The sequence below is a fragment of the Schistocerca piceifrons genome, chromosome 1 (genome assembly GCF_021461385.2).
Source record: "Schistocerca piceifrons isolate TAMUIC-IGC-003096 chromosome 1, iqSchPice1.1, whole genome shotgun sequence".
NCBI lineage: Eukaryota > Metazoa > Arthropoda > Insecta > Orthoptera > Acrididae > Schistocerca > Schistocerca piceifrons.
The window spans coordinates 829,501,052-829,525,061 of NC_060138.1; the positions used below are offsets into that span (position 1 = coordinate 829,501,052).

At 38.4% G+C, this 24,010-nt stretch overlaps 1 protein-coding gene across 2 annotated transcripts in view; it reads right to left on the reverse strand.

Annotated features, from left to right (window-relative positions):
* The window catches only part of LOC124714599 (protein outspread), a 758,909-nt gene that overhangs the window by 40,031 nt on the left and 694,868 nt on the right, over positions 1–24,010 (reverse strand). For both annotated transcript variants that reach the window (XM_047243036.1, XM_047243037.1), the window contains exons 15-20: positions 22,838–22,929; positions 13,146–13,247; positions 12,512–12,748; positions 4,319–4,553; positions 1,889–4,164; positions 1,502–1,604 (exon numbers count right to left, since the gene is read on the reverse strand). In XM_047243036.1, the coding sequence (XP_047098992.1) occupies positions 1,502–1,604; positions 1,889–4,164; positions 4,319–4,553; positions 12,512–12,748; positions 13,146–13,247; positions 22,838–22,929 (3,045 nt within the window). The remainder of the gene's footprint in view (positions 1–1,501; positions 1,605–1,888; positions 4,165–4,318; positions 4,554–12,511; positions 12,749–13,145; positions 13,248–22,837; positions 22,930–24,010) is intronic.

The following is a 24,010-nucleotide window of genomic DNA, read 5'->3' on the forward strand; positions in this document are numbered from 1 at the left end:
CACTATTTCATAAATGTTACATTTCATTTTTTACTGTATAGCATATAGACAAAAAGAGATAAGAAAAAAGTCTGTAAGATATGAAGACTGCTAAACTTCTTGACATGGCACATTCTAGGCCAGAGAGAGAGAGAGAGAGAGAGAGAGAGAGAGAGAGAGAGAGAGAGAGAGCGCAGTTGCTACTGTCTAAAAATCACATCTTTTATTTGTGATGCATGAGAAGGGTTGCCTACATGCAGATTTATAACTAAAACTGTGATGTTAAAAAGAAAATACATTATTTCTACATCTACATCCATACTCCACAAGCCACCTTTTAGTGTGTGGTGGACACTTCATGACACACCGTTCAGCATCCTTCAATACACACTACACTACTTCAAACATACTGTGTTGTTATTGTTCAAAGAGCTTATCTCCACATTTACTGTTTGCAGTAAAAAGTTAATGCCAGCAACTCATTAATTTCATTCAATTTCATTGTGTACTGCACAGGGACCTTCTGTCATCAGGTAAAGAAATTTAAGCCTGTAGTATGTGTGTGCAGGGGGTAGTTGGGGGTGGGGACAAAGGAATTATGAAAATCTTATACTTTATGATTCTGCAGTTGTCTCTCATGGTCATCAGAATAACCACAGAACTGAGAGTAATTAAGTGGTCAAACTATCAGCCACATCTAGTACATAACAATAAAACTCATGACATTATTTAGCAACTACAACAATGTGTACAGGAGTTCTTATGTTTTACCTGGTCTACCATGAACTTGACGTAAGTGAAAAAAACAAATGAAGAAACAGATGTTCTGTAACAAAACAGGTATTACAAACACATTATTCATCATTTACTGAAGTTTGATACGACATAGGGAGAGGAAAATAAATATATGTACACTAGGCAACAGTGCAACAGAAAGAATAATCAACACTGTAGATGTGGAACAACACAATCAAAAACGAGCTTCAGATGACATTAGAACCACAGATAGTGTAAAAAACAAAAACAGGTACTAAATTTATGATATGATTCTGGATTAAGGTACGGGAAAGGAAATCTACAGAAAAAGTGCCTCAAGGGGATAGCACGTGACAAGAATCAAAAGGATACAATTTCTCTAAGATTTCTGATGAGGTGATACTGGTGTGACCAGTAAGCTGATGAAAGTAGGCCTGGCAAACATTTCTCATCACCAATCTAATCTATATTTGGAATCCCAGAATGAGATTTTCACTCTGCAGTGGAGTGTTCGCTGATATGAAACTTCCTGGCAGATTAAACCTGTGTGCCGGACAGAGACTCGAACTCGGGATCTTTGCCTTTTGCGGGCAAGTGCGCTACCAGTTGGTAGAGCACTTGCCCGGCAAAGGTCCCAAGTTTGAGTCTCGGTCCGGCACACAGTTTTAATCTGCCAGGAAGTTTTATATTTGGAATAGTGGTAATTTTTACTGTGATCTTTTAACAATGAATTTACAAATAAAATAAATTCTTGAATAATTCTTACAAGAGCCTGCTGTTGCTGCTCCAACTCTGCTTTTAGAGCTTCCATTTCCTGTTGATGTGACTTTCTCAAGAGTGATACACTTTCCTGGTGGATCTCTTCAAGCCTGAGACAAGAAACAGTACAATAAAATAACTGTAATGGTTGTGACTACCATGCGATAGGTATATATCTACTGCTTCCTGCATTTATTACTACTTTATATGATTTGATGTAAATAACATACATTGCAGATTGCAATGCAAGTATGAAAGCTAATACACATTATAATTTACAGTCAAGCTGCATGTCAGTAGATCTGGTGAAGAAATTAGGCGATTTACAATTTTTACATAATTATCAACTGATCATACAAAATTTTATTTTTCTTGATGAATAATTGGGTCTTACCTTTTCATTTGTTCCTGTAGTTCCATGCATTTCGAACACTGGTGTTCATGCAGCATGTACCTATTTAAGTTGGCCACCTGTTCTCGAAGTGCGGAACATTTACTACACACACTGTGCCAAGTTACTTCCATATCACAATCTTCCAAATCTGTCAAATGTTGATATCCTGCATCAATTTCAGCTGAGCACAACATTTCCTGAGAAGTTAAATGATTACGAAGAACTTCTAGATCTTTTTCCAGGTAATAAAGATCCTTAAGAACTTCTTGAGCAGATTCCTGATTCGCCTTCTGGCCTGTTAGATAGTTAGGTTTATCACTGGAGCCACTATCAAGTAATCCTTGACACTCAGAATAAAATTTGTGAAATAAGAATTCAAATTCTGAACCAAGTTTCACATTAGTCTCGGGTGTTTCATCATCCAGAAGTCTAGCAAGAATTGGTTCACTGTCTAAAAGGTGTACTACATTTGAATCTGTGACACTGTTTTCCACCTGTTGTGGGAGAGGTGATCTATCTACTACTGAAGAAGATTTTTCTTGCACGATTACACTAATTCTAGCATCAATTAAAGCTTTATTAGCAATCACATCTGCAAGTTCTGCTAACAATTTTCTTGAGTCTTTTGTGCTTTGACTGCGATTAAGGTTCTTTATAGTATCTTTATTCTGTTTCAATCTTATTATATACTCTTCATACTTCTTTGTCAGCTCTTCAATACCCATTTCCATTTCTTTCCTCAAAATTTCTTCAACCGTTTCTGCCCACTGTTCCAAAAATGAACGCTGTGTTCCAATAAAGGTAAAACTGGCTTGCCTTTCTGCTGTCAGACTAGATTCATAAGCCTGACTGCACCTCATCGCAACATGTGATATTTCAGCTTGTATAAGTTCATGATTTACTGTTTCCTGTGCAACTGTCCAAGCTTCTCTCAACTTCTTATCTTCTAGTTTACAGTTGTTTGCTTCAACTATTTCATCAGTGTGGCTCAAAGTCTCATATGCCAAAGACTGTGCTAACTCATCTATTTTCTCTTCCTTGTATTTTCTCACACACATATTAAGATCGTTCTGTTTCTGCAGAAGTATATTAATGATGTGTGTATCTTGAGTGCCAGAACATACAGTGTCTTTTACTATTTTTGACTGAACTGCATCAGAAAGAGCTAAAGTCCCCTGTACAAGCAATCTTTCAGAAAGAATTTTTGTAAGATGTTCAAGGGAGCTTTGTGAACTTTTGTAACCAGAGTTATTTGTACCACTTAACTTCAGTTTAAGAGCTGATATTAGCCTACTACTTTCCAGAATCTCACTGTCAACTACCCACTTTTTAAAATCCAAAAAATTTTCTTTGCTTTTTAAAACAGCTTGCAGTACCCTGCTTATTATAACTGTTTCATAAGCCAGTTTTTCTGCAAGAAGATTTAATGATGCTTTGTAGTCTAACTGGTTACTGGCATAAAGACATTTTCTTTTTTCAAAAAGTGTTGACAACTTCTGCCTCAAAACATTTTCTAGTTGACTTACTACTAAATTTACAGAATCTCCAATTATTTGTACTTCCTCAGAGTCAAATACCCTATCTGTTTCACTCTCACAGTACTGTGTGTTGCACTGCTGCAGAATATCTTTAATTTCTGACAACCTACATTCTAAGGATAAGAAGTAATCTAACACTGAAGAATGATCAACAGACTCTCTGTAAGTCTGCATTATGTTCAAACACTGTTGTACTTTTTCTCTTGATTTTGCAATCATTGCATCTAGTGCATGTAAGCGCACCTCTGCTTCAGAACATCTGTCACTTTCTGCTTGTTCAACACTCACCTCCACTGGCAGACCTGAGTGTTCTGGATGTTCTGGCGATGAACTTTGAGTCGTCATGTCTACATCATCTGTCTCTGATGCCAAACTTTCAGTCGCTTTGGCCACTTTCGACTCCAGTGCAGACAGACGAATCAGAACCTTCATTGGCTCAGAGCTTGTTGCACTATCTAATGACTTTCTCCTTAGACGAGCTGATGAAGATTTCAAATTCTCATTGCTACCCAGTTCCTTCTGTGTTAGCTGTGGCGATTCACTTCTTGACACCCTAACTGATTTAGGGATATCAGTGAATGGTCGTCCTGCTTCCAGTGCATTTATTTTTGCTTCTAGTTCTCCCAGTTTTTCTTCTAGTTCTTTACATATCTGAAATGATTCTCTGCCCTTTAAAGATAGAGAACGTCTTTTTTCTCGGGAGTCTGACTTTGAAAGCTTCTGCTTCAGGCTACGAACCTGTGTAAAAATAATTAATCAGAATTTGTACTTCATAAAAATATGAATATTTTCAATGACAACATTTTAGTATTAGACTCTTTACAAAGTGACTAGTTATTTGAAGAATAATGTATACGAGTAAGTACTTAAAGGAAAGTCATTTTCCCTTTACCTGTTTCTCAGCAGAAGTAAGCTTTGATGTTAAATCTTCTATACGTGACACCATAAGTGCAGCCTGTGCCCTCTCGTTTTCTTCGCGGTTCTTTGCATCTTGCCGCAGGGCAATACATATAAGTTCAAGATCATCATAAAGAGCATGAGACTCACGTAATTCACGTTTCATCGCTTTAATTTCCTGCACAGCTTTCTCAAAACGTGCTCTGAGTTCATCACACTCTTCCAAAACTCTGGAAAACATTCAGTTCTTAACATATGTATATTAAAGAAAATAATTTGAAAACAGCTTGTTCAGTACTCACAAGGAAACCCACAAAATAGTAGAGTAATGGAACATCTAACACCAACACAAAGCATTTGAAAAAGAATCCTTAAGTCTAAGAGTAGATAACTGCTTGGTAAGAGCTTGCTTCAGATTTATTTATTTATTATTATTTATTAATTATCCATCTTTAAGCACTAAAAATGCTAACAATGAAATCTAGTGTGTACATACACATTTACAATTACATAAATAACATACACAATAAACACTGTGTAAAAGAAATTTACATCATTATTGTTTGCCAGACACAAAATTGCCTATCATACTGCACTTGATGTACTCAATAAATTCACATGTATATAAGTTTCATTTAAACTATATTGGGGCACATTTTGAACTCTTCTTCTATATAAAATGCTTTTTCTCGAAGCCATTTCTGTGTGGTGTTTTTGAACGTACTCGGTGGGCACATTGTATAGCTGCACTGGCAAAATATTTTTACACCACATATTAGTAACTATCTGGACTTTTCTTAAGTCTGATGACTGTGATGCTGATTTGCTGTTTTAGGCCTGTCTTAGTTGATGGACAGATAGTTGTATTTTGTGAATGTATTCATTTTCTTTTGTATTTATTAGTCAGCTTAATATAAAGAAGGATGTAACTGTTGGTATTTTTAGTTTTTTGAAACACAGTCTGCAAGGCTCGTTATTTCTGACTCCACAGATGCATCAGTTGCTTTCTTTTGCCAAATGAAAAATTTTTTGCTCCAGGGGAATTTTGTCATAACAAAATAGCATATATCAAGTGTGTGTGTGTGTGTGTGTGTGTGTGTGTGTGTGTGTGTGTGTGTGTGTGTGTGTGTGGAAGAAGGCATAGTATGCATTGAGCAATAGCTTATCATTAACACAAGACCTTAGTTTGTCTAACAAGTGTGTAACATGTGCTAAATTAGAAGAGAGATAACCATTATGACTCTTCCATGTTAATTTTGAGTCAAGATGGACCCTAAGAAGTTTAAAAAGTCCAGTCATTGTCATCATCTGTAATATATAAACTAAAGAAAATATTACAGTGGTTTCACGATTGATACACAACTCAACAATTTTGAACCACTTACTAGCTACTCTGAGACAATCCCTACTTTCCTGGTTTAATGCTCTTAAGTCTTTCTCAGCTGTAACAAACCATCATATTCTTTAACTGCACACTTGTTTTTTGCCACTCAGATAGGATCTGAGTAGAGATAATTCCGAGCATCTAAAAACACAGCAGCAGAGTTTTTCCTAGTAGAATTTTATGACACAGAGTCCAATGCTTTGCTGAGATCCACGAGAACAGCATTTACAGATGATCTTGAGTCAGATTACAATAGTGTAAATAAAAAAAAAATAAAATAAAAAAAATTAATTGCTTTTACTGTTGACAAGCCATATCTCAAGCCATACTGTGAGTCACTAAGAATGTTATTCACAGACAGATGTTTACTGATTTGGAGCTAATGCTGTACTCTAGTGCTTTCGACAGGATGGGTAAAAGAGAGATTGGTCAGTAATTATTAGGACAAGACTCATCTTTGATTTGTCACAGAAAATCATTAACAGAATTCTAGGCCTTTGTAGATAAGGTGTGGCCCAGTTACATAAAGGTGTAAGACCATGTCTTCTGGCAGTTCCCATATTTTTCCTACTACTTTAGGGCAGCTAGTTTTGAATGTATCTGACAGCGCATAGATAAATAATGTAAATGCATTTTCAATACGAGTACTCTGGAGCAGAATGCCATTCCAGTTTGTCATTTTTAGCCTGTGTTTTCGAGTTATCAGCGTTCTCCTCATTCAGCAGCCTGTGTACTTAATTTCATTGGAGTCAGATGCAGGCATTTTAGTTTTTAATTTAAACCAGATACCTTTATGGTCTGAAAAAAAAAGTGTGTTTAACAACCACAGTTCAAACTGATTTGCCTCAATATCAGTAATTACATTATTAAGACAGGCAGATTGTGTTGATGAGATATCATTAATATTTTACAGGTCAAGTGGTCTTAGTACATCAGGTAGATTAAGTTTAGGTGTCCTTTGCCTTACGTCAATATTTATGTCACCAAAAATTTAAACTGTCTATTTAGGCAATTTCTGAAAGTAATACCTGTGTCTGTAGGGCCACACAAATACTTCAGTATCAATTGGTATGCAGATTATATGTTTTAACACAGGCAGTAAAATTGCTGCTGTCAACAGTACATTTTATACTAGGGTTGGAACTTTAATAGTGGCAACTATTTATTTACAGCTCATGCAAAATAGATACGTGTTTCAAAGTTTTACTGACCTTCAAAGTAGTCACCAGCATTGTTGCCAGCAATGATACTGTAAGCAGTGCCAGTTGTGTTGACAGTTCGAGCAGCGCGGTCTATTGCCCGATGAATTTGTAGCAGTTTTGAAGTGAATACCGTGAAGTGTTTCCTTCAGTTTAGAAATTGAGTTGAACTTACGAGGTCTTAAGTCAGGGGAGCACAGTAGGTGGTATAGCACTTAGCAGCCCTATCAGTCAAACAAATCAGTAACAGCTTGCACTGCACTTGCTTGAGCATTGTCCAAGCAAAATGATGGTCAGATCCTAAAGAAAGTGTCATCACTTCTGTCTCTATACTGTTCATTTTTGGAACACAACCTACGACCAGCTTAGAGACAGAAGTGATAACACTTTCTGCAGGACCTGACTATCATTTTGCAGGACAATGCTCAAGCACATGCAGTGCAAGCTGTTACCGATTTGTTTGACTGATGGGGCTGCTAAGTGCTATACCACCTACTGCACTCCCATGACTTAAGCCCTCATAAGTTCAACTTGATTTCTAAACTGAAGGAAACACTTCATGGCATTCACTTCAGAACTGCTACAAATTCATCGGGCAATAGACTGCACCACTCAAACTGTCAACACAACTGGCTCTGCTAGGAATACCATACGACTTCCACATTGCTGGCAATGGATTATACACAATGCTGGTGACTAATTTGAAGATCAGCACAACTTTGAAACACATATATATTTTGTACGAGCTGTAAATAAATAGTTGCCACTATTAAAGTTCCAATCCCCATATATGTTAATCATTGACACAAAAGGCACTGTAATCTAAGTCTATGCCACTGCAAACATATATCGAGCCCCTCCCTCCTCCCATAGTTTTGTATTCATCTACAGTGACCCATTGCTAAGTCAAAACCTGATGGTGCATATAACTGCAGTTAATTTTCACTTAGCCAATGTTCATTAATGCATAATATAATATTCTTGTTCGCTTCTAACAAAATTGTTGAGATCATCAGTTTTATTTTTTAAAGACCTGATATTCCTGTGTACAAATAATAAAGGGTCATGTTCACAAAAGAATAGATCTGGATTCTTATGTAGCAGCGCATCAGTTTGCTTGTACATTCACCACTTGCAGATTGTGTAGTTACATCTATGGCCAGTTTCTTGAAGCTTTGGAAACAGATGGTGGTGATGAAGTGACTTCCCCAGTGCAGCCATAAAAAAATTACTGCTGCTCTCTGGGCCTTTCCTTGTTCTGGAAGACACACACATATAGTCGATTGTTTGCTGTCACACATGTAGTAGGTACTTCATCCCCTCCTCCCCCCCCCCCTCCTTTTACACCTTGACTGTCATCACAAAGTGTCTGAGCACACACTTATTTCCTTTGCAGCCAGCCTGTTTTAGCACACTGATTGGACTTTTGCTTTTAATAGATCCAATTGGACTTGACATGGCAACTTGATACTTATCTGGGCAGGTGCACTGACAATTTCCAATGAATTTCTCCTTTGCTGAGGAGAAGTGGAATGGGTAATGGTTTTACCTCTAACTGTCCTCTGAACACCATGCCCCAAAGCTGGTTTCATCATATGAATGAAACTTACTGAGGAAGTAACTAGGCTTGTCAATGCAGGCATCTTACATTTGCATGGAGAAATAGCAATACTTCAATATATTTTCTGTTTTCCTCGTGTTAAGATGCATTCCAAGCTTCATGTAGTCTCCTCTTTCTAATAGTTGGTTCACGTCAATTACAGTGATGTTGGCACATACATGTACTAGTTCCACTATACACTGAAGAGCCAAAGAGACTGGTACACCTGCCTAATATAGTGCAAGGTCCCTGCAGAAGTGTTGTAACAAGATGTGGCATGGACTCTATTAATGTCTAAGTAGTGCTGGAGGGAACTCACACCATGAATCCTGCAGGGCTGTCCATAAATCTGTAAGCATGTTGCAAGGCATACCAGATATGGTCAATAATGTTCATGTCTGGGGAGTTTGGTGGCCAGTGGAAGTGTTTAAACTCAGAAGAGTGTTGCTGGAGCCACTCCGTAGCAATTCTGGGCGTGTGGGGTGTCTCATTGTCCTGATGGAATTTCCCCAAGTCTGTCGGAATTCACAACAGACATGAGTGGATGCAGGTGATCAGACAGGATGCTCACATATTTGTCACATGTCAGAGTCGTATCTAGACATATCAGGGGCCCAATATCACTCCAACTGCACATGCCCCACACCATTACAGAGCCTCCACTAGCTTGAACAGTCCCCTGCTGACATGCAGAGTCTATGGATTCAAGTCCATCCACTTGAAACAATTTGGAATGAGACTCGTCCACCCAGGTAACATGTTTCCAGTCCTCAACAGTCCAATGTTGGTGGTGATTAGCCCAGGCAAGGTGTAAAGCTTTGTCATGTAGTCATCAAGTGTACACAAGTGGGACTTCAGCTCCAAACGCCCGTATCGATGATGTTTCATTGAATGGTTTGCATGCTGATACTTGTGGCCCAGCATTGAAATCTGCAGCAATTTGCGGAAGTGTTGTACTTCCATCACACTGAACGATTCTCTTCAGCCATCATTGGTCCCATTCTTGTAGGATCTTTTTCCAGCCGCAGCGATGAAGGAGATTTGGTGCTTTGGCAGATTCCTGATATTTACAGTATACTCGTGAAATGGTCGTATAGGAAAATCCCCACTTCATCGCTACCTCAGAGATGCAGTGTCCCATCTTTCATGCACTGACTATAACGCCAAGTTCAAACCCACTTAAAACTTCATAACCTGTCATTGTAGCAGCAGTAACTGATCTAACAACTGCACCAGACACTTGTTGTCTTACATTAGGCACCGTATTCTGCCTGTTTGCATATCTCTGCACTTGAATACGCATCAAGATTTATGTAATGTACATAATTTCTGGCTTGTAAAATCTATATGGGATTTTACACAGTTGTAGTCTTATATAACTCACTTTTGAAATTAATATCTGTACTGAACTCAGTTTTATTCCAGAACAGTCATTAAAACCTGCAATAACAGCAACTAAAAATCATAGGAGAAAAGAACATAGAAAATCAATAGAATCTCTTTTGGAACCATGTTTTTCTTTATTGGCAGCTAATGCGGACAGGAACCTAAAGGTGAAAAAGGGTTTCTATATTCTGTGCAAATTGGTTATCTGTGTACATTTTCTCCTTTGACCATATGTACCTTCACCTGTGACCTGGAGTCTTTACTAATGTTAATAACATCACTCCCCAGTCCTCCCTACCCCACAAATTATCTGCAGAGGACAAATTTCTGTTCTAATATGGATTGTTTATAGAGTTCTCTTGGATAATTGCAAAAATATCTGTGAGATATGGAAGAAATAAGGTCTGATGATTTTACTTACAGATAATCCACAAGCGAAGTTTGGTGGCCTAAAGAACAGTATTTGAATTGGTTCAGGTAATTCTACCAAAACAATCCAAATTATTAACAAAATTTGTCTGGGATAATAAAATCTATGGGGATTATAAAGGTTTCTTGAATCTGTGATCTCAAAATATTTATTCCTGAAACCATAGTAATATACATCACGGCATTCTTGTTATTATAGCAAAAGCTTGGTTTTCTGGGCTGTTGGTTAACCCTTTCGTGAGCCGTGGGAAACATGCTTCCCACTACAATGAACTCGCTCCTAGTCCTGTAGGATTCACAGTTCCCACCTCTGTACGGTGCTACCACCTAGTGAACAGTATAGGGTACTACCTCCATTCGGAAGTTCCCGCCGTTTTTGCTGTACCTTCGCACAGAGGCATTGTATAGCTGAGTGTTGCTCTGTAGAGGAGCCTTTCAGTGCTGTTTGCATGACATTTTGTGATTTTTTCCTCAGAGCTATAGTATAAGGTAAATACTTTTGATTTACCCAAATTTATGAAGGAAAATGTAAAATTGGAACGAGGAGAATTCCAGTTTGCAAGAAAAGGAGCCATTTCTGCAGTAAAATGGATGGAAAACCGTCCAGTCGCTTTCCTATCCTCAATTCATGTCCCATGAGAAACAGCCACAGTGAAAAGTAAAAACAATGATGGTACTAGTACAGAGATTTCTTGTCCTGAAGTTGTGGCAGAATACAACAAAATAATGGGTGGTGTCGATAAGTTTGATCAATTACGAGAAAGGTATGCTATTGGCAGACGTTCTGTAAAATGGTGGCATAGAATATTTTATTTCCTGGTGGACGTTGCTGCAGTGAACAGTTTTATCCTGTGGAAAATAAGTAAAAGAGAATGTGGACAGCATGATCAGCTCACATACAGGATCCATCTAGCCAGACAATTGATCGCTGGCTTCTCATCCCATAAAAGGCGTGGACAAAAACCTGTCTTTCCGGCAAAAGGGGGTAAAGTACCTGAAGATTTTCGTCATGGAGCTGTAGGGGAGCATCAACCCATTTTAGGAGAAACCTACTGGACGTGCCGTCATTGTAGTACCAAAGCTGCGGAAAAGAGCACTCGCTGTGTTTGTACATATTGTCAAATACCACTTTGCATACACCCATGTTTCAGAAAATTTCATGGCAAGTAATTGTGAACAATCATTGTAACAAGAGAAGTAAATTTATCAAATAAATGTGACATATATTGAAAAAGTTGTTTTTGTCATGTAACTCCAAGGAAGGGCAGTGGGAAGAATACTTCCCACCTTGTTGTGTGACCTCACTTTCACAATTGGAGCAAATTTGATATTCTGTATGATAAAGATACCTATATGTTAACTACTATCTGCTCTCCATTCATTAAAAAAAACTGCTCAATAATTTTGCCCATGAAAGGGTTAATGAAAACTTCAGAGTAATTTAGGGGAAGGAAGGACTAAACTCTCACAGCTTGCATCCACATCTGCAAGTTGTGGTAACAATAACGAAAAAGAAAAAAGTAGAAACTAGTCTAAGAAACATAGTTTCTTACATCAGCTATACATACTGAAACCACAAAATGAATGTGCAAAAGAGACCAAGGGTATAATATTTAGAAAAAAAAAAAAAAAAAAAAGAACCGGCTGGTGGATTACATGCACTGTGTCAGATGAAAGATTGCCTGAAAGAAAACAGGATTACCAGCAATAAGAAGAAGAAATGTTTGCAAGCCGCACAGAACGTATGTTCAGAAATTGCAGACACAAAGACAAAACTTTTAAGTAACTGATCATAACAGTGATAATAAATTAGAATCAGAAAATGTGTATAATTCACCAAGATGCACACTATGGCAAATTATAAGACTACATAAAATCTGTAGGAATCCTCGCAGTCAATCGTTAATATTTCTAAAAAGAATTTATTTTCTACAGAAACTTGTTAAATATATGTATTATGATCACTCAAGTCGAAGTGCAAATCGGAGTTAACTGAGCAATGCTTGAGAAGCAGAATTTAAACCTGTTGGTGACATGATAAACCCATGTGAGAATGACAGAGCATCTGGCCCTTGAGAAGCACCCAAAATAAGTCTGCAAGATTATAGTCTTTATTCCAATTACGATTTTTCCCGTACAACTCTTGCACACTTTATTGTCACGTGCGCGTGCACACACACACATACATACCTGTCCTTGTCAAGGGATGACAAATCACGTCGAAGGTCAATATTTGTTAGGTCACTCAGTGAACCAAAGCTCCGTCGCATCTCTCGTGAAGGTGACGTGACAGTTGAAGAGCGACGGCTGTTCTCTCTGGCCATCACAACAGTCCTCTCCAAATGTGTACAACGATTCTCTGATTCCTGCAAGGCTGCTTCGGCATGTTTCAGCTTCTGTTGCCAAATCTCGCCATCCCTGCTATATCTGCAACAGTGAAACAGTTAATTGTGCTTTTTGTACCTCTGTGAGTACAAATGCCACTAAAGTCACAATGAAATTTGTTCTACACTTCAGTTTTGTTCATTATGCTTTGAAGTGCTATCAGCAGTGAGCTCACTCACACTAAAGTTGAAATGATAGTGTTTAGAACAATAAAGATGGAGCTAGACACTATTAAGAAGTTGCTTTACTGTGTATGTATCTTAAACTTTGCTTATTTCAGTAAAGTGAAGAAATACAGACCACATAAAGATGCATCAGCATGGAGGTACAGCAAAATTACTGTCCAATTTCTGACTGAATTTTGTAGTATCAATGCTTTAGCTGAAGCCAAACTTTGTTACTAATAAATCTACACGCATTCAATGGAAACAGAACTTACCTGTCACTAATCTGTTCGTATAATGATCGCCAGTCTGGGCCAACTGCCTGCTGCCTCCAACGTAGCAGGAGTTGTTCATGCTCTTCTAGCAGCTGCTTGTAACTACAGACAGATACAATATGCTTGCCGAATGTATCTACTATGGATAACCTACTCTAAACACTCAATTGCTAGAATCATATGAATAAAACGAAATTGACTTACATTACACTGTTGATATAAATTCTCATGCTAAACTGACAGCTGACAAAAGGTGATTTACTATTATGGTAAATTGCAGAACTACAAAATACTCTGAAAAACCGTTAAGCACAAATTACTGTATTTCCTAAATAGGTTACTTTCAACATAGACATACATCTGACTACACAATAAAAACTGCCATGGTGCTTTTCTCAGTTTATCACTTAACTGATGCTCATCAAATTTTCCATTACAACTTTTATTCAACACTTGGCTGGGCAAATGTGAATACATAGTTCAAAATAAGTAAGTCCCAAAATAACAGTCTAAAATTTCCCTAAGAAGTTAATACAAACCATATGTATACACTAATAATTAAGGGAATATATTTGTCAACTATGGAAAAATGCATAACAGTAAAAGATTATAGACAGAATACCTGATTATGGTTAAGATCAAACTCTTGAGAAACTGGCAAATTGAATGGGAGTGGAACAAAGAAATGAACTGGGAAGGTGAGAGAGCAAATGTAAATGGATGACAGAAAGGTGATGCAAATAAACTGGACAGATTAAATGAAGTATGGAATACGGCGACAGTAAAGAAAGGAAAAAAAATGCAATTTGGAAAGAATCAGAGGTAAAGGAGAATCACAAGTAAACATGGAAGGGACTGTGAGTTCAAGAAATAAATGAATGGGCAAGTCTTTATTTTAAAGTATCACAACATGAAAATATAACTGTTTCTGATCCAATTTTGTTGATGCTGATACACATCAGTCTTATCTATGTTGAGTAGGAAGTAAGTTAGTGGACTCCATAGTGTATTTTAATGAGAAAGGCATAAATGAGCACAACTATAACTTTTAATATGTATTGCTTGTTACATACTATAATAATGAGGTCTGTTCATAATGTTTTGATGTAAGATAGTTCCCAAAGTACTTTTCAGGATACATTCCTGGATTTCTCTTGTGTCTCTCACAGCAGAAAATGGTTTTCCTGTTTACACCATTTTCATTTCTTTTCATAGAAATTATTCAATCCTTCATAATTTGTTTACAATTAAGATTATAAAATATATCCTCCAATTCATCCTCTATCAGTAAAAAGTGACGGGAGTCCTTTTTTTGATGAGATCTTTTTCTATACGAAAGATGTGTGTATCATTCTTTTGCTGTTTCTTATACAATATTGCAGGAAGTTGCATGCCACATCAGAACTCAAAACTGGAACCCAGTAATAGTATTGCCCATAAAAAGGAGTCATTTTCTTGATTCCTGGTCTGTACAAAGTTTGAATGTGCAGGATGTTTTACAACAGTGCTTAATCCACTGCAATGTAAAAGACTCATTCCATATATTGTTCTAATTTCTCGTTTTTTCAATGACCTGGAAAATTTTCCTTGACTGCATAACTGCCCCATTCTATGGATTCATATGTTACACAAACCCTAAACAAGTCGAGAGCTCATGTAGAACTTGCCAATTAATATGACCATCTGTGTGCACTTGCAGAACTTGCACCAAATGAATCACTATTTGTGACATTAATGGAAAATAATGATGAATAACATATTCAGGTGTTATCTAGCCAGAATACCGAATGTAAAGAAACACTAATATTCTGTGAATTGAACAGACAAGAAATTTGAATGATTCACTTGGCAGGTTTCTTCAGATTATAGTAATTTTTATTGAATCCCACCTTTTAAAACTACTGTGTTATTAACTACAAACCTATTTCTTCTGGCAGATATAACAACAATTTCATGTAGTTCAATGGCCTAGTGAAAGTCTTTCAATTGGACACCATTTTGTCAACATGCATGTTCCTATAACCTATCACAGTTATACAATTGGGGAAATGGACCTAGAATCTAACATTGAATCCACACCATGTGACGTTTCTGGCAAATCTCCACATTATTGAGACTTGAATCCTAAGGTAAAAGGCACACTGAAACATCTCTTGTCCGACCAGAATTGATCCTGCAGACTTTCAGTTTCCTGGTGATTGGTTGTTTGATTTGGGGGGAGGGGACCAAACAGCGATGTCATTGGTCTCATTGGATTAGGGAAGAATGGGGAAGGAAGTTGGCCATGCCCTTTCAAAAGAACCATTCCGGCATTTGCCTGAAGCAATTTAGGGAAATCACGGAAAATCCAAATCAGGATGGCCAGACATGGGTTTGAACCGTCATCCTCCCAAGAGCGAGTCATGTGTGCTAACCACTGCGCCACCTCGCTCCGTTTTCCTGGTGACTGCTTTCCGGCTAGATCACCCGATTTATGCAAGGCTCTTCAGGTGTGTCAGAAAAACTGAATGCCACATGCAAAAATCTGAGCTGGAATTTTCTGAAGTTCACAGCATGTTCAGTACTGCATAAGGAATGCCTTCTTTTCTTCTGCTGAAACTTGTTCCCATGATGGCTGCAATGAATCTTTTGTTAGTGGAGTTGCATTTGGTATTTTTCATTCTAACAAGTTTATAAATAAGATTATCACTGAAAAGCAGTTAAAAATATTTTGTTAACATTGCGTGCTAAGTACTTTGAAGACCTTGAATCAGATCTGTCTGACAAAGTGCAGGGAATCAATAAAATCACTATAAACCTTTCAGTCACACGTAACTGCCTTCCTTACCATTAACTTTAGTCATTGCAGTTTACATTACAGCCTACAGGAAGAATTTTCCTTACCTACTGTCATCACTAAATGCTCTCTCATTCATAGTAAGCTCAAAATGCCACATCTCAATATTATTATTATTCTACATATATTTTGCCAAGTATTTTTATATGAGCAAAAACCATGCAAAAGGTACAATCAATTGCGTACTTCAAAACTTCCAGTGTAATGTGAAACAGAGCAAATAATTTATGCTATCTGCTGGATAGATTTAGTACTACATTAGGATACCTGTAGCTGTCTCTCTTAGCACAGGAAACAATTTTATTACTGATTAAAGATATAAAAGATTTAAAGGAAAATCATTATGTTGGACAAAACGTAACATTGGTTTGGAAACAGTGATGAAAGAAGAGACAAACATTTAAGAGGGAGAACAAGATCGGAGACGTTTGTTCTCAGTGGCAAACAATCAGCACGCAGTCGCATCCCCTTTTTCCGATTGAATATGGACTGGAGAAGCATACCCATTCACTACATTGAAACCTGGCTGTTTTATTCTATGACATTGCTTTTTGGGGTGTTTTGTTCTGGTGGACAATGAATGTTGCATACAAAGTCCTGAGCTTTTCAGCTCTACTGTTTTAATTACATGTACACCTGAAAATGTGGCTTTTAGTGCCACAAAAGCAGTAGTGATCCACTAATGAAAGACTAAACACAGCTGAAGCCATTTACCAATACCCAAGATGACTACCCATAGCTGTGGTTGCCCCACCTACAAGATTGTCTGCAATCAGTCACAGTTACTGAAACTTGGTCATTTATTTTACATTACAGAACAAAAACTACAAGCAATAAGGATAACATACAAATGACTACTATAAGTACTCTAATTTCTGAACTGATTAATTCTTATAAGAGAAACTTAAGTATCGGCGGGAAAACTAAATTCTCTGTAGCAATATTACTATTCTGCTAGGTTATTAGGGGGAAAAAAAAATTGATTCTCAAAATGAAAGTAGACAACTATCTTAGAATTTCTGTCAAGGGCTGTGGCAGGCATAGCCACAAAATGTTGCTTAGATTTGAACTATGTACCAAGACACCATCACCACATTCATTCTAACACTGTGGCTATTTTATGTTCCCATATTATTAATATTTGTTAAATGTTTGTAAAGCTGTCATCGAACTCAAAGGGTGATTTGAACAATGCAGTCCTTCACTTGTACTCGTTCACTAGGCACGGTTCCTCTAGACGGTGTGCTGTTGCCTTCCTCCAACCTTTAAACTTACTTACCCACCCAATTACAGGGAAACTTTCAGTTTAACGTACGTTTTGAACCACAGTGCAGTTCAGCGTTTTTCACATAAACAAACATTTGCCAGAAATGAAAGAAATGCAAAGCGACAGACAAAAATTCCAGGACTGGCCACAGACTGAATCCAAGACCTTTGGACTCGTAATCTGGCATTTTACCACTGACACAAGACACCACCTCCCACCACCCCACCCCACCCCCCCCCGCCCCACCCCCTCTCCTCCATGAACTTGCCGCTGGTGGGGAGGCTTGCGTGCCTCAGCGATACAGATAGCCGTACTGTAGGTGCAACCACAACGGAGGGGTATCAGTTGAGAGGTCAGACAAACGTCTGGTTCCTGAAGAGGGGCAGCAGCCTTTTCAGTAGTTGCAGGGACAACAGTCTGGATGATTGACTGATCTGGCCTTGTAACGCTAACCAAAACAGCCTTGCTGTGCTGGTACTGCGAACGGCTGAAAGCAAGGTGAAACTGCAGCCATAATTTTTCCCAATGGCATGCAGCTTTACTGTATGGTTAAATGATGTTGGCGTCCTCTTGGGTAAAATATTTCACAGGTAAAATAGTCCCCCATTGGGATCTCCAGGCGTAGACTCCTCAGGAGGGCATTGTTATCAGGAGAAAGAAAACTGGCGTTCTACAGATTAGAACATGGAATGTCAGATCCCTTAATCGGGCAGGTAGGTTAGAAAATTTAAAAAGGGAAATGGATAGGTTAAAGTCAGATATAGTGGGACTTCGTGAAGTTCAGTGGCAGCAGAAACAAGACTTCTGGTCAGATGAATACAGAGTTATAAATACAAAATCAAATAGGGGTAATGCAGGAGTAGGTTTAATAATGAATAGGAAAATAGGAATGCGGGTAAGCTACTACAAACAGCATAGTGAACGCATTATTGTGACCAAGATACGACACGAAGCCCACGCCTACCACAGCAGCACAAGTTTATAAGCCAACTAGCTCAGCAGATGATGAAGAGATTGACGAAACGTATGATGAGATAAAAGAAATAATTCAGATAGTGAAGGGAGATGAAAATTTAATAGTTATGGGTGACTAGAACTCGATAGTAAAAAAAGGGAGAGAAGGAAACGTAGCAGGTGAATATGGATTGGGGGGAAGAAATGAAAGAGGAAGCCGCCTGGTAGAATTTTGCACAGAGCATAACTTAATCATAGCTAACACTTGGTTCAAGAATCATAAAAGAAGGTTGTATACATGGAAGAAGCCTGGAGATACCGACAGGTTTCAGATAGATTATATAATGGTAAGACAGAGATTTAGGAACCAGGTTTTAAATTGTAAGACTTTTCCAGGGGCAGATGTGGACTCTGACTAAAACCTATTGGTTATGAACTGTAGATAAAAACCGAAGAAACTGCAAAAAGGTGGGAATTTGAGGAGATGGGACCTGGATAAATCGAAAGAACCAGAGGTTGTAGAGAGCTTCAGGGAGAGCATTAAGGAACAATTGACAAGAATGGGGAAAAGAAATACAATAGAAGAAGAATGGGTAGCTTTGAGAGACGAAATAGTGAAGGTAGCAGTGGATCAAGTAGGTAAAAAGATGAGGGCTAGTAGAAATCCTTGGGTAACAGAAGAGATATTGAATTTAATTGATGAAAGGAGAAAATATAAAAATGCAGTAAATGAAGCAGGCAAAAAGGAATACAAACGTCTAAATAATGAGATCGACAGGAAGTGCAAAAATTGCTAAGCAGGGATGGCTAGAGGACAAATGTAAGGATGTAGAGGCTTATCTCACTAGGGGTAAGATAGATACTGCCTACAGGAAAATTAAAGAGACCTTTGGAGAAAAGAGAACCACTTGCACGAATATCAAGGGCTCAGATGGAAACCCAGTTCTAAGCAAGAAAGAGAAAGCAGAAAGGTGGAAGGGATATATAGAGGGTCTATACAAGGGCGATGTTCTTAAAGACAATATTATAGAAATGGCAGAGAATGTAGATGAAGATGAAATGGGAGATATGATACTGCGTGAAGAGTTTGACAGAGCACTGAAAGACCTGAGTCGAAACAAGGCCCCCAGAGTAGACAACATTCTATTAGAACTACTGACACCCTTGGAAGAGCCAGACCTGACAAAACTCTACTATCTGGTGAGCAAGATGTATGAGACAGGTGAAATATCCTCAGACTTCAAGAAGAATATAATAATTCCAATCCCAAAGAAAGCACGTGTTGACAGATGTGAAAATTACCTAACTATCAGTTTACATCTACATCTACATTTCTACTCTGCAAGCCACCCAACAGTGTGTGGCGGAGGGCACTTCATGTGCCACAGTCATTACCTCCCTTTTCTGTTCCAGTCGCGTACGGTTCGCGGGAAGAACGACTGTCTGAAAGCCTCTGTATGCGCTCGAATCTCTCTAATTTTACATTCGTTATCTCCTCAGGGAGAAGCAATATATTCAATACCTCATCCAGAAACGCAACCTCTCGAAACCTGGCGAGCAAGCTACACCGCGATGCAGAGCGCCTCTCTTGCAGAGTCTGCCACTTGAGTTTGCTAAACATCTCCATAACGCTATCACAATTACCAAATAACCCTGTGACGAAACGCGCCACTCTTCTTTGGATCTTCTCTATCTCCTCCGTCAACTCGATCTGGTACGGGTCCCACACTGATGAGCAATACTCAAGTATAGGTCGAACGAGTGTTTTGTAAGCCACCTCCTTTGTTGATGGACTACATTTTCTAAGGACTCTCCCAATGAATCTCAACCTGGCACCCGCCTTACCAACAATTAATTTCATATGATCATTCCACTTCAAATCGTTCCGCACGCATACTCCCAGATATTTTACAGAAGTAACTGCTACCAGTGTTTGTTCCGCTATCATATAATCATACAATAAAGGATCCTTCTTTCTATGTATTCGCAATACATTACATTTGTCTATGTTAAGGGTCAGTTGCCACTCCCTGCACCAAGTGCCTATCCGCTGCAGATCTTCCTGCATTTCGCTACAATTTTCTAATGCTGCAACTTCTCTGTATACTACAGCATCATCTGCGAAAAGCCGCATGGAACTTCCACTGCTGCAAAATACTAACACGAATTCTTTACAGACGAATGGAAAAACTGGTAGAAACTGACCTTGGGGAAGATCAGTTTGGATTCCGTAGAAATGTTGTAACACGTGAGGCAATACTGACTCTATGATGTATCTTAGAAAATAGATTAAGGAAAGGCAAACCTACATTTCTAGCATTTGCAGAATTAGAGAAAGCTTTTGACAATGTTGACTGGAACACTCTCTTTCAAATTCTGAAGGTGGCAGGGGTAAAATACAGGGAGCGAAAGGCTATTTACAATTTGTACAGAAACCAGATGGCAGTTGTAAGAGTCTTGGGACATGAAAGGGAAGCAGTGGCTGGGAAGGGAGTGAGACAGGGTTGTAGCCTCTCCCTGATGATATTCAATCTGTATATTGAGCAAGCAGTGAAGGAAACAAAAGAAAAATTCGGAGCAGGAATTAAAATCCACGGAGAAGAAATAAAAACTTTGAGGTTCCCCGATGACAATGTAATTCTGTCAGAGACAGCAAAGGACCTGGTAGAGCAGCTGAACAGAATGGACATGGTCTTGAAAGGAGGATATAAGATGAACATCAATAAAAGCAAAATGAGAATAACGGAATGTAGTGAATTAAACCGGGTGATGCTGTGGGAATTAGATTAGGAAAAGAGACGCTTACAGCAGTAAAGGAGTTTTGCTATTTGGGGACCAAAATAACTGATGATGGTCAAAGTAGAGAGGATATAAAACATAGACTGGCACTGACAAGGAAAGCGTTTATGAAGAAGAGAAATTTGTTAACGTCGAGTATAGATTGAAGTGTCAGGAAGTCGTCTCTGAGAAAGTATTTGTATGGAGTGTAGCCATGTATGGAAGTGAAACATGGACGATAAATAGTTTAGACAAGAAGGGAATAGAAGATTTTGAAATGTGGTGCTACAGAAGAATGCTGAAGATTACATGGGTAAATCACATAACTAATGAGGAGGTATTGAATAGAATTGGAGAGAAGAGGAATTTGTGGCACAACTGGACTAGAAGAAGGGATTGGTTGGTAGGGCATATTCTGAGGCATCAAGGGATCACCAATTTAGTATTGGAGGGCAGCGTGGAGGGTAAAAATCGCAGAGGGAGATCGAGAGATGAATACACTAAACAGATTCAGAAGGATGTAAGTTGCAGTAAGTACTGGGAGATGAATAACCTTGCACAAGATAGAGTAGCATGGAGAGCTACATCAAACCAGTCTCTGGACTGAAGACCACAACAACAACATAAGAAGCCACATTGTTATATGTTTATGAAAGTGTTACACAGGGTGGAGCAAATAAAAGAGGCCCAGACAAGCAGCAGTATTAATGGACGAGGAAAAGACCTACAGTTACTTCCAACAGGATGGAGCAACTGCCAATACAGCTGGGAGCACCTTGGAGCACGTTTACATACTCTTCATGCCTGACAGTTGTTAGCAGAAGTCAGCCTGGTCACCTCCCTAGCTGGTCACCCAGGTCTCCTGGTATGACTGTGTGCAATTACTTTGTGTGGGCAGCCCTCAAGTCTAAGGCGAATTGCAACAACCCTCATAGTCTTCAAGAACTGCAGCAGAACATTTCAGACTAGTTTGCAGGAATTTCAGCAGTCCATCATCAATCTGCCTTCAGCAACTTGCTGACCAGGGCCCAAAACTGCCAGGAGATGAATTGGGGTCAGTTTAAACATCTGCTACAGTCAGGTTTCCTCTGCTGTGTTTCTTTGTGCCCTGTAACTCTGTTCTTCGGGCCACTTTTATTTGCCTCACCCGGTACTAATTCCCCCCCCCCCCCCCCCCCTTCTTACATGAAATTCACAACTATGTTTAGTATGGTGAGTATGCTGGCTATCAACGACCAACATTGCAACTAAGGTGTACCTGACAAATACATCAGTGATTTGTACGTATAATACTACACTTCAAATGGGAATATTTAGGATTTTAGGACAAATCCAAAGCTTGAAAACTAATAGCCACTCAAGAGTGAAACATATTTGGAAACAAAAAATGCAGCTGCTCACTTTAAATACGACATGATGAAAACTGAGAGAGAAAACAGGGTCAACTCAGGAAACAAAAAATATGGGTGTAAGAATTTTAATAACTGATTACCTCTGATGTAACAAAACCAGATCTCTGCTGTTTCTTTCCGTTGAAATTGTGAGGAAAGTTTTCAAATTAATCATTAAATATGTCTCAGATTAGACTTTTTTTTTTTTTTTTTTTTTTTTAATGGAAAATGTTTCTGGCTACATATTTAAACTTCTGCCTTAACGACTTAACTGTACCACTTAACTTCCAAAAGTATTCACGAAGAAAAACATACAACTTACGTTTGAGATTTAAATAGGGAATAACGAAGAAAGTACATTAAATGCACTCAGTCCAAAAGATTCTGAATATCTAGTTTTGTAGTTTTATCTCTAGTTTAAAAACAAACATACAATGGTGAATCATAATGATTTCAGCATTCTTACCTTTCTTTGAGTCTTTCCAACTCCTCTGCTTCTCTTGTCCTAACTTCTAACTGGTGTTCAGTTTTCTCCAAAGAACTCATTAAATCTTTTACCTGAAACACAAACATTTAAGGAACTTTTAATTACATGTAAGAAGGTTGTACATATGTAAGTGACATGAAGACACTGCAAGGTTTCGGACTGACTATACACTGAAGTGTCAAAGAAAATGGTTATAGGCATGCATATTCAGATACAGATATATGTAAACAGGCATAATATGCTGCTGTGGTCAGCAATGCCTAAGTAAGACAACATGTGTCTGACGCAGTTGTTAGATCAGTTACTGCTGCTACAGTGGCGGGTTATCAACATTTAACAGAGTTTGAACGTGATGTTATAGTCGGCGCATGACCAATGGGATATAACATCTCTGAGGCAGTGATGAAGTGGGGATTTTCGGGACACCTGATACATCTAGATACAACTAGATACAACTTTGACAGGTGATGCGTACATAAGCATCCTGTCTTGTCACCTGCATCCATTCGTGTCCATTGTGCATTCCGACAGTGTATAATGTCAAGGAACAAATTTCAAAATTGGTTTTAGACTGACATTTCCAAGGGCAGATGTGAACCGTAATTTATTGATTATGACCTGCAAGTTAAAACTTAAAAAGGTAGGAAATAAAGCAGATGGGATCTGCATAAACTGAATAAACCACAGGTTGTTAGAGTGTTTCAGAGGGAGCATCAGGCAACATTGGACTGCAGCAGTCAAAAGGAATACAATAGAAGATGAATGGGTAGCTCTGAGAGATGAAATAGTAAAGGCAGCAGAGGATGACATATGTAAAAGGCAAGGCCTAATAGAAGTCCTTGAATAATGCCAGAGATAATAAATTTAATTGTTGAATGGAGAAAATATTAAAATGCAGCAAATGAACACGATAAAAGGGAATACAGATGTATAAAAACAAGACTGGCAGTAAAAGCAAAATAGCTAAGGAAGAAAGGCTAGAGGAGAAAAGTTAGGCTGTAAAAGCACGTATAACTAGGTGGAAATATAGGTACCACCTATATGAAGATTGAAGAGATTGGTGGAGAAAAGAGAAGCAACTGTATGAATGTCAAAAGCTAAGATGGTAAGCCAGTGCTAAGCAAAAAAGGGAAAGCTAGAAGGAATTTGAGA